A 12,336-nucleotide genomic window follows, 5' to 3' on the forward strand; every position below is an offset into this window, starting at 1 on the left:
TGAATTAAAAATTAAAATCTTAATCTTGTAGAACTTCATTTACATATGTGCTATTAATATTTTTTTTTTTTTCTCTTTCCCCTTATTTAAGGTGCAAAAACACTCATTTTGTACTCAAATTAGCTTCCAGCTTGGTCATGGAATTTTTAGGATTTTTTTTTTTTCCTTCCACTACAAAGTCTCACATTTTGGAAACAAACTTCCCCAAATGTCATTTCTGCAGGATGATGTGACCATCTCCAAGGAAAGCATACATAGGATGTAATTTGTAAACAAAGCAAATCATGGAACAGGCACTGAGAAAGAAAATCTTCCAATATCAGAACATCAAAAGACATTGAAGTTTAAGCATTTTAAACCTCTAATCAGATTTATGCTTTGTTTCAAATATAAAATCCTATCTGAAGGGCATGGGAGTGCTAAAATGAAATAGAAAGAAATTTTCCTGCATGCTGAAGACTAGCCCATTCACATAGAAAATAAATTGTTTTGAAATAAGCACAGGAATTAAATAATTTACCCCCCATGCTAGAAAAATATGAAGAAACCTACTGAAATTTTATTTTTAATAAATTAATTTTTAATTAATTTTTTAATTTTTAATTTAATCTAATTTTTAATTAATTAATTAATTTTATTAATTGTTTCACTTTGATGAGACCATAATATATACAGAATAATATAATATATAATTTATAATACAGATAAAACATCCTGACAGATAACTGGACTTCTGCTTTTTTTCCATTTACTTCATACCCACACATTATTTAACTACCATATAAAAACCATATATTAACTACCATATAATAATATAGAAATTTTCCATGCTAGAATAAGGTGTTTCAGATTTTTTTTTTGTTGTCTGGAAAACCAGAAAATTAATACATTATTTTCCAACCTAATTTTTCAACTCTTGGAAGAATTATGAAGCTACCAACCTCTGTACTGAGGAAAGCTGAAAATAATTTCATATATGTTTGAACATTTTTAACTGTCATTCTTTCCTAAGGTGACATATAGAATATTCCAAACTAAAATGGTATTTAAAGAAATTTAAATACATAAAAAGTACATTATGAATGCTTTCAAGTTGCAATAGCCCATTTTCTCAAATTTTGACCTACAAAGCCTCTGCATGTTTTAAAACTACCTGCAGACCACACAAGCAATTCTAATAAATACATAATTATTTAAATTATCTTGATTAAAATCACTTCTCCCTTTGCTTCTAAAAGGTCAAAAGCATGAAGCAGCGATGAAAAAGGAGAAACTTCATTTTTTACTTCATCAGAAAGACATCCCCTGGTATGATGGTAGTGAGAGTTCCAGTTACTGAACCCATCCAGTCCTGCAAAAACAAAACTTCTCTCTTGAAGTGTCTTATTTATGTTGCAAAATACTGGCACGGGACAAAAGCGTTCTTTGAGTTAACTCTAATTGCTCCAATTAAAATTTCTAAATCCTCCTCTGAGCCTGGAGCAGAAAAGGGTGAGAATTTGAACACACCCATGGAATAAGAATTTGTTTGCAAAACTTGTTGTGGCTCATTAAAATGGGGTCAGAGAAGGGAGCCAAGCTCACAGCACGTCCTTCCATCCCCAGCAGCTCCTGCTGCTCCCTGGCCACCAGATGGGTGGAGAGGACAAATCCATCCCAGAGAACCTGGGGCACATCACAAACAGAGCTTTGAGGAGATGCTTTTGGAGTCTGAGACACAGAGTGTGTGTTCTTATCTCTGATACCTGGCTCTGACACCCAGGAAAATGAAATTTATGGGCATCCCAGAGAACCTGGTGCACCTCCCAGACAACACTGAGGGGATGCTGGTGGAGCCTGAGACACAGAGTGTGTGCCCTTATCTCTGATACCTGGCTCTGACACCCAGGAGAACACTGAATTTCATAGAACATGAAATTTATGGGCGTGTTTTCATGGTGTTAGAAGATTCAGGGTGTTGTCTCTTCTCCTTCTTCTTCATCCTCTTCCTCTACAAGTTTTTAAGTAGCAGTAGGTGACTGGATGGAGAATGCCACAGTGCAGCACACAGGTGTTGGGTCATCAGGTCATTAAGAAAAATAATTTACATGTCTATTGTTAATTGGGTAAAAATGGGTATAAAGATAAAAGAACTGCGTGGTTTGGGGCCATTTTGTGCCTTTTGAGGCAAAGTGAACCAAAACTATGGTTGGTTGAACTTGAGCAAAAAGGTCTGGGGAAGACCTGCCAAGTCTTTTGATAATATATGAACATAATTTATAATATAATAATATATAATATAATAATGTATAATATAATAATATATAATAAATAATATAATAATATATAATATATATTTTATATTTTATATTTTATATTTTATATTTATATATATAATTTTATCTATATATATACATAAAATATTATATATATATTAATAACCATGAGAAACAAGGAGCTAAGGAGTCTTTGGAGAATCCTTTCTGAAACAGAACTGAGATAAGAGAAACTCCCCATGAGGGAATATCCCAAGGGGCTCAGCCCTGAGGAGATGAAAATCACCTCAAACATGGACACACCACGTCCCTCCTTCCTCAGCAGCTCCTGCTGCTCCCTGGCCACCAGATGGGTGGAGAGGGCAAGTCCATCCCAGAAAGGAAAAGAAATAATGCTCAGAATGTACTCAGAAAGGAAAGAAATAATAGCTTTTTCTGCCACAGCCCCTTTCCTTGAGCTCATTGTGAATGAGTGCCCTCATGAACCACTCGTTTTACACACAAAACCTCTTTATTTGTTAAGCACTCCATCCCTGACTCCTTCATTCAGTTTTGTACTCGGCTGGAATAAAAATCCCTCTTATTTCAATGGGTCAAATTATAAATAAATAAATAAATAAATAAATAAATAAATAAATAAATAAATATTAAAGTTTAAACTGTAATTTACTACCAAACAGTTTCTGGACACAAAAGTATAAAGCTCCTGTCAGTTCTTCCCTCATCCCACACTACTGTAACCTGCAAGCCTGGACTCTAGAACTGCTTTCTGAATTAAAAAACCTTCAGGATAAACAGCCTTCTTTGTGTTTCCAAAGGAATTATTGTGGTCAGCTGTCACTGCTGGACATGAAATAAGTCACACAGACACAGCTCAAGGTATGATGAAGGAAAGAGAGAAGTTTATTTGTTCTCTCACAATTTATAGGTTTCTGACCATGACCAGGGATTGGATGGTCAGGTTAACACCTTTCCAACCACACTGGTGAGAGATGTCCATCACAAGACGTGGATCAGAAAGAATGTACACATATCTGTGTTTACAGTCACTGTCTTTAGAAGCTCCAAAAGCTGAGTTTTCAGGGTGACAATCAGCCATCTGTACTGAGATCCCTGCTGGGCTGTCCTTACAAACACCAGCCTGCCCACAGCACTCCCAGTGTTGGGAACAGCAGCTATGGATGCACTCACATCCCCTTCTGCCACAGCCTGCTCTGATATTTGGGTTATTGATCCGTGATCCCATTTCCAATCACCCTTTGGGGAGTGGGGAGGCTCAGCAAGCTCAGTTACCTCTGCAGCCCAGCACTGCTAACTCTGCAGCAGGTCTGGAACAAAGGGCACACTTAATGCAGCCTGGCAGCTATTCTGGAAGCTGGACTCCAGCTGCTGGCTTTCAGCAAGTGTTTCTTCCTGCTATGAAAATAATTTTGTTGCTGAAAGTTAAGTCTAGAATACCAACAACCATAATTGTCACTAAGACTGAAGAAGGGGTATTAATAATTAAAATAGCAGCCATCTTTTGCTAAGCTATGAAGCTTAAGCTTGTTTTCCAGGGTAGAGGAATGTGATGCAGCCACACTGCAATCTGCTGCACTCAGGGAATTCTGATGTTCAACGAGACATTTAAGTTCTAATTATTTGTGTTAATGAGAGAATGCCCTCTGTATCAGTTGCTGGATACATCCTGTGCTGGATATAGGAACTTTCCCATGGATTTACATGAATAATTTCTTGAGATCCTCAGAAGTCAGGGCAATTGGGAACAGCCCAAGAGAGTCAAATTGCTTATGGAGATACCTCTCAGAAGCTGCAGGAGAATCCATTTTACAATCTGGATTTGGGAGACTGAGACAGTGCCCTGGGAGGTGATCAAAAATAAGTCTTTTATATGAGGAACAATTAAGCAGCACTGGAGTTTTCAGCCTAGAAAAAGGGATAACGTGGAATGGATATAACAGCCTAAAACTGTGTGAGTGGCACACAGTTATTATCTCATCAGAACCACAACTCTGACCTCTCTTAGAACTTATTTTCCTTAGGAAATTCGTGCAATTTTTAGTACAATAATGACAATAGGAAAAGCTGATGAAATCTATTAATTCACATTTAATTTTCAAGGTCATACTGCTGGCCACTGTAACTGCACTGTGCCTGCAAAACTGTCTGATGACCTTGAGTATCAACATCACACTTTGAATCACATTTTTAGGTTTTAAAGTTGGAAAACTGAGGGATACCTTTTTGCCTCAAGATGTAGATCTTTAGTATTATTTCCAGCAAACTTTCTATCAGAAATCTAACACCCTTGCAGAGTCAGAAGCAGTACTAGTGGGTTCTGACATCTCAGAACTTCTTCTGCTAAGATGATCAAGACTGCTATTAAAATTTTCTGAAGTGTTAGGACATGAAATAGAAAGTGACCTCCCAAGCTCTTGTGAATCCCTTTGAGATATTAATGCTTCCTTTAGCAGCAATATTTAGAGAAGAGTTCAGCGTGTCTTTATTTAGAGAAGAGTTTAGCATGCCTTTCCAGACACTGGGAATGCTAGATATAGAACCATCAAGAAAGTAGATCCATTCCTTCAAGGCAGCTCAAAAATTCCACCATTGGTTTCTGGGGTAGCAAAGGGCTAAAATAACCTGCAGCTATGGAAATACATGAGAACATGGGAGAAGGTCAGCTGAGGAGGGTGATGCAGACACACCTAACAGGTGCCACACCTTGGAGACAACATCCCAGTGTGAAACATGGACAGCAGCTGTGAACCACATCCTGCAGAGCTCAGGCAGGCAGGTGCAATCAGCTGCCAGCTCCTCTGATTTTCTCCAGGCTGCCAGAGCCCCAGGCATGAGACCTGAGTGTGATGCAGGTAAGTCTGAGCTCACTCGGCTCAGCCTCGCTCAGAGCCCAAGGACAAGACAAGACAAACAAAACCATTCCTGTTGTCACCCAGCTCCTGAAGGAGAGAACGTGGAACCTCACTGCTGAGGGTGCTCAGCTTCCTGGCTGGATCCCACTTCATAGCCATGGTTTGAGCTACAAATTACATTATACTCATTACACTTCTCGATGAATCGGGGTAAGCAGCAAGGAGTAATTGATTTTAGAACATTTGATAAATTGCATTTGCACTTTCAAGTCAGTAGGTCATCCCTACCTCCTCAAGGAAGTCTTTTACCATAAAGGCTAGGACTGAAATGACAGATGATTTCCAAATCCACATGAATGAAACAAGAATTCCTATCTCACAACATCTACTCATCAGCAGCAGGAACAAACGCCACCACGTTCCTGAAAAATTGCACATCTCCTGCCAGCTTCTCATTTATGTTGCTGGACTTAGAGCAGAAACAAATGGAAGCCATTTGAGGCTCTTCCTGAAATAGTTACAAGAATTGGAACAGAATTATTATTGGTTGCTAAATAAAGGAAAAAACTGTAGTGCGGAAACTCTGGAATCATATTATGTTCACTCCAGACACTCAAGAGATTACTGCTCTAAAAAAATAAATCTGGCCTAAATCTGGCTCAGAAATGCAATGGGCTCCAGCTTTCTTATATAAATGCTCACAAGAGCACAAGCACTATGGGTCAGGCCCTGGAAAACATATGAATAAGAGGTATTAAGAAGTATTTATGTGCTGCATACACTCATCTCAAAAAACTCTTCCAGGTCTTGCTTTCCTGACTTCTTAGAGAGGGGTTTTAAATCTTGTGTACACATAGAGCTTTCCTAAAAATGCTGAACCATGAGATGGACACCAGTGTGCAGAACAGATGATTAGATTCAAACCCATGGTACACATACATGGACAGCCATCAATTCATGCCTTCAGCTGACAGATGTAAAATAATCTTCACACAGGATCTTAGCAGGAGTGAATCCATCTATGCACATATTTATCTGTGCATCTACACAATCCATGCTGAACCACCAGCCTTTTAGAACTTAATATTCAATTACTTTAGGAGGCTGGTTGACAAGAGGAAAATGCATTTAATAATATCAAAAAATGTAAGGACACTGGCTACACAATAACTCATTTTCTTTCTTTTCTTTTCCTTCGTTTTACCAAAATATTCGTATTCTATACAGACTACACTTTGTTACAATTAGGTTAAAATGATTAATAGTGAAGAATGCCTGCCATTGTGCTCTTTTCAGGTACAATACAGACATGACAATAGTTCTCCTGTTTTCAGAAGGATGGGGAGAAGGGGTTACCACGTGTGCAGCAGTGTCCCTTTAAGAATTTTTTTTTCAGCTGTGCATCCAGGGCAGCTAATAGTTTTATCAAATACCCTTCACAGCAAGATGACTGTTCCCATGGAAACTGTAGAGCAATCATCCATTACTCTTGCAAAGATTTCTCTCTCTGCTCTCACCTAAACACAGGTAGCTGCTTTCTCTCTAACTACAATGGAACAGAAGAATTCATTTTACAGGCTCTGTGATAATTCACCTCCAGAGCTTCCTATGGAGACTACAGGGAAAGTGGGGCCCACAGCACAAAACCCTGAAAGGTACATGCAAGGAAGCCATAAGTAAGTTTTGAAAAAGGCACAAATTCTGTTGAATCAAATGCAAAATACAGCTTTTAGAGAAGATGGAAGAATCTTTCCTTACAGCTGTGGAATGGCTAGGAGACAGAGGGGAGTTTGAGATTGGAGATGAATGCTGAGTTTGGTCACTCACCTCTCTCAGCATGTTGTTCTCCTTTTCCTTCTGTTCAAGAAGGCTTTCCAAGTGGTGCACGTGCATCTCTGCCTCAGCCAGCCGCCGCGTCCGCTCGTGGTCCTCCTCGGTGGCTTTTGCTGACAGACCTTTACTCTGCAGCATCTCCAGCAGCTTTTTGATGGACTCATCCCGTGCATTCAAGGTCTGTTTCTGCGTCTCAATCCTCAGTTCCATCTCCTCCAAGGTTTTCCGCAGCAGGAACAGCTCCTTGGCCTGGCGCTCGTGCTCGGCGTGCAGGCGCTGGAAGTTCTCCTCGGTCAGCTCTGCCACCAAGGGCTCGCTGCTCCTGCTGCTGCTGTCCTGCTGGAACAGCTGGTTCAGGTCCCTCTGGATCCGCAGCTCGTCCTGGAGAGCCTGGATAGTCATCTGCATGTGCTGCAAGGGAAAATCAGACATGTCAGAGGGTCACCCCCACTGGAGAAATACAGAGAACAGTGTGAGCCACATCAGACCTCCTGAGCCACCAACCCAGAGGAAACCACAACACCAGCAGAGCAACACTGAGAGTTTATAACCAGAACTGAGGTGGAACTGGGTTATTCTACAGAAAGTTCAAGTTCTCCTTCTATGCCTGGCAGAGGTTGCTTAACGCTTAGCAGACTCTTCTCTGAGTGATGCTTCCACTTGCATCAACTTGACAGAGCGACTGTTTCAAACAGGAAAACATCAGCAGCTTCCAGCAACTTGTGTCAGCACCCTTCCAAATGTCCTGGAGAACAGTTCTGCAGAAGCCCCAGACTTACTACAGAATTGCTATCTTGGCAAAGCAGAGGGGCACAGCACTGTTAGAATGCACATATCACCCACAAAACGTCATCGGCTGTGAAGGCTCCCAAGGTCTGCAGCACTAAATCTACACCCAGCACAGATTTCTCATCTGACTCAGAGAATAAATTTCAGTATTTAATGAAGAGACACAGAAAACTGGGTAAATGCTGCACAGGGAAAAGGGTCACATCATAAAATGCAAGGCATGAGGATTTTAGCACAGAAGTTACCACCTCACAAACAGGAATATGAAGTCAATCCAATGATCGGCAGTAATTTGTTGTGCAAGACAATAAATCCTGTCTCAATGACTGAATACAGTGGGTTAATATAATGGGACAGTACAGGAAAAGCACAGTCTGCCCCCAGAAAAGTCCTCCCTTTATATTTAAATAAATAGGTTTTCTCTTCTCTGCAAGACAGAAGTATCAAACCAGTAACAGAGAAGTACAAACACTGCACAAAGATTTGATTGCCAGAAATGAGATGCACACTGAGTGATTTATCTCTTCTCCCTTAAGTGAGGCAGACATGCCTACAATTTAGTCTGAGTGTGAATAAGTCAGGTACACTGATCCCTGGGGTCTACATTTCTATTACAAAATCCAGTGTCTGCAATACAGCTACTTGCAGTATTCACTAGGCTGAAGGACTAAAATAAATTCTGTTCTATGATCAAGCTTGATGCAGAGACACACTGGTGAGGTCTAAAATGTAAAGATGGTGCAAAATTAATGTTTTCTATAAATCCAAGTACTTCATTTTACTCGAGCATTTGTAAAAAGAGAAACTAAGAAGATTTGGGTTGAAGCATTACTTCCAGAATATGTTTGTCACAGTTCTTATGTAAAATGCCTTGAAGATGTTAAAAAGCTGTCTGGACATGGCCTTGGGCAAGAGGGGTTGGACCAGCTGAGCTCCCACCAAGCTCAAGCACACTATGAAAAGACAGCAGACAGTATTTACAGCAGTTACCCACCTTTAATCTGTTTTAGAAACACAAAGGGTCAGGTTGGTTGTACACAATGGTGCCATGAAGGCAGTCCAAAGCCATTTTCTTGGCAGAATCAGTATTTTAGACCAAGTGCTTTCCCTCCATTTGTGTTCTGGCCTAGGGGTGGCAAGGAGCTGGCAGAGAAGAAAATGGATCCTTCACAGCATCAGCATAAACTGAAATCAGCTTAATTGCAAAGCTCCGTGGTTGGTTTAGGATGCTGTAATTGCCTTTTCTTCTATTCCAATTACACAATACCTGGCAGTTAGCAATTTGGTTCATCTAAAACTACATTTCAGCTTAGAGAATCTGTGTGACAACATAGCACAGGTGTATTAGGTGAGAGAACAAGAAATTCCTCTGTTCCAAAAGGTACATTGTGTTTATATATTGGTGGATGCTCAGATTTATTTTCAAGTAAGAGATGAAAAATAGCTGAAGGGAATTCATATGGATTTCCAAAATGTTTTCAGAAATCACTTCCTTTTTAATTAAAGGTTTCAACTTTCAGTTATTGACTGTGGTTTGGAGAAATGACAAAGTGAGAATGCCACAACCACATCCAAGCCTTGAAACTGAGGCACTACAGGTAGGCAATGAAAACTGCTACATCTGTTCAATTTCTGAATGATGAGCTGTAAGAGGAAGCCTACTGCACTCAATAAAACATTTGCCTCACCTGAACCTATCCCCCACCTATAAAGTCAGTAGGGCTACACCAGCAGCAGTGAGGAAATGTCCTCAAATTTTGTTAGAATTAAACAATAACCCCACTAGATACAACTTTCCAGTCCCCCACATGAGTTAATTCCATTTGTATTTGAGAAGCCCTTCTTACCCACAGCCCAGCTGTGTGTTGTTCCTCCAGCTACCAAACAAATTCCCACCTGGCTCTCCACAGACTGCAACTTCAGCATTTCCTTTCTCCCAGGCCAGAAAAGAGCTTCTTCTGAACAACCACATCATCTATTAAATGAAATTATTTCCTCTACTCAACGTTGTCTCGGAATCAAACTTGGGTTATTTATAAACATCAACGGCCTAAATCACCACAACCAAATTCTTGCATTTTTACCATCTGATCTGCTGGGAAATGTCATTTCAGGTTACATAGACAAAAACCATGTCTCAGACCCACAGAAATTATTTCCCCTAAATATGGAAATGCCTCCATGGAACTTTTGGGTCACTGAGCCAAAATCTATTTAATGATTCAAATACACGATGTGGAAAAAATAAAATAATACCAGTGACAAACAGGATTTACTGATATCCATCAGTCTGTGAAATAAAGACAGGGGAATTTGGAATACCCAACAATTGGTCAGCAACTGCCTGTAATTCAGTTTCCCAGGAAAAATGAAGAGGTGGGCTTAGAGGAAAAGTTAGAGCTGAGCTTATGAATAACTCCCACTGTTCTCTGAACTGCTGCTCAGTCAAGAACAAACTTTAATGTGTGAAAGGTAACTGGAAAACACCCCACAGAAAATTATTCTGTGCTTTTGACACCCACTCCTTTCCAACATGCAAAATGGATGCAAAATGGGTTCTTTTTTCTGCTTTCCAAATTATTTTTATGGTTCTCAGAATAACAGAACAATATTCTTTACTAGCTGGTATCATAACTGAATTACTTTTAAGGTTAAAATTTCTTGTCTTCATATAATTTCAGAGAAAACATCCTTTTCCCCCTGAAGGAGCAGGCAAGCTTTACTAGCTTCTCATCCATTTTTTAGACTTCAGTTTTAAATCAGCAACTATCCTAATAAGCCAAAATATTTTCCAGGTTCATGCAACACCAGCCACTGATACTTAATGCTATGTCTAAGACCTGACTAGAGATCTGAAGAAAACTTGGAAAATTACTGTTGAAACAGTCTTATCTAGAAATAAACATGTAAAAATACTTTTAATACCACTGAGCTTTGTTATGTCATGTAAGTAACAGCCATGCTTTTGTGTGAAACAGTTTCATGCAGGTAATGTAATTAAAGTCAAAGCAATTATGCTGAACTTGTACTTTGTTTGAAATTTATTGCTCTTATCTCAAATCTTGAGGATTCCCTGTTTTTTTTTACAAGGAATGAGATCTGTCTTTAAGCCTCACTACAAATGATAACAACACCTGCAAACCACAAAGGTGTTTTTGTGAGCACGCTTCTGTAGTTATGGTTATGTCCAACAAATTGTTCTCCTGACAGAGCCAAGCACCTTCAGGCTCATCTCAAACACAAGTCCTAAAGGCCATGGTGCAAACATCACCCCTTACACCAGGTGTTCCTCTGCCTGTACTCCCTGCACAGGTCACCTTCCCAACCAGGCTCTGCATCATTCACATTACAGCCCCAAATTTACATCCCCAAGCAGCAGAACACGATTCAGGCTTTGCCTCCACCTGCCAGGACTCCAAACTGGCATTTCCCAGCCCTTGGCAGGTTGGTGAGCTCCCAGGACTCCAAACTGGCATTTCCCAGCCCTTGGCAGGTTGGTGAGCTCCCAGGACTCCAAACTGGCATTTCCCAGCCCTTGGCAGGTTGGTGAGCTCCCAGGCTGCAGATGATGGAGGAGCTCCTGGTGCTTGGTTCCCAAAGCTGTGCTGCTGTTGCAGTCTCAGGCTGATCCAAGGCACCTGCAGCTGCTCTGGTGAGTTTGGGAACCTTGCTGCAGGCAGCTCTTTTCATCTCTGGCTGCTGAAGCTTTTCCTTTTTGCATAAAATATTTAAAGATTCGGTAGGCCTGACAGAAAAGTATTAAAGAGAGCACAGCTTCTTATTCTAATTGGTAGAACACATAAGAACAGAAAGACCTGAATAGCAATACTTCCAACTAACTTAAATGTTTATCATCTCACCATTCCAAAGGAAGTGGGGATGTGCATTTTAACTGTCTCAGTCAGAAAAAGAAATTTAATTGATATTCTACAGCAGAGACCTGTATTCTAGCCCTACATTTTAGATGAAAAGGAGGCAGCCACTGCTACTACCATGATTTTGAAAGAAAGGATTAAATTGTGATGTGCTTTTTAAAGAAAGGATTCCCACATTCACCTTTGCAAGACAGAGCTTGACCTACCAAGCTCCAGCATTTAATATTCCAATATGCATTTGTCCATTTGGGTTTGGATGCCTGATTTAGATTATTCATACTGCAGATACTGCCTGTCTAACTGCTGTAATCAGACACACAACTTATCCCATAATTTATTCAAGAAGTCTAAATGCCTAAATTAGACCTCTGGGTTCTGCAGTGCAAGCAAGGCACCTAGACACCAAATGCTCCCATAGTTAAATTCCTCTTAATCTCCTCTATTTAAATTCTAAGTAGGTTAAACCGAGAAAATTCCTTTAATTTTTGAACACCAAGAAAAAAATATAGTATGTTCAAGAGAAGCCTGAAAAAAATCAGCAATAAGAAGGAGAATGTACTCTTTCTCAGAACCAAGGGGAAAACATAACACACAATTATATGGCAGTGTCACAGAAATGTGTCACAACTGAACATTGTTACATTCTGCAAGACTCAACCACTCAAAAAAAATTCCCTGACACTGGGAGAACAGTGAGGACTCAATCATGGG

The 12,336-nt window shown here is 40.0% G+C and overlaps 1 protein-coding gene across 9 annotated transcripts in view; it reads right to left on the bottom strand.

The window, feature by feature from the left end:
• Positions 1 to 12,336, bottom strand: part of ERC1 (ELKS/RAB6-interacting/CAST family member 1) — a 281,610-nt gene that overhangs the window by 213,412 nt on the left and 55,862 nt on the right. For all 9 annotated transcript variants that reach the window (XM_058853112.1, XM_058853111.1, XM_058853110.1 and 6 more), the window contains exon 3: positions 6,956 to 7,372. In XM_058853112.1, coding sequence (XP_058709095.1) covers positions 6,956 to 7,372 — 417 coding nt within the window. The remainder of the gene's footprint in view (positions 1 to 6,955; positions 7,373 to 12,336) is intronic.

Source organism: Poecile atricapillus, chromosome 18 (assembly GCF_030490865.1).
Source record: "Poecile atricapillus isolate bPoeAtr1 chromosome 18, bPoeAtr1.hap1, whole genome shotgun sequence".
NCBI lineage: Eukaryota > Metazoa > Chordata > Aves > Passeriformes > Paridae > Poecile > Poecile atricapillus.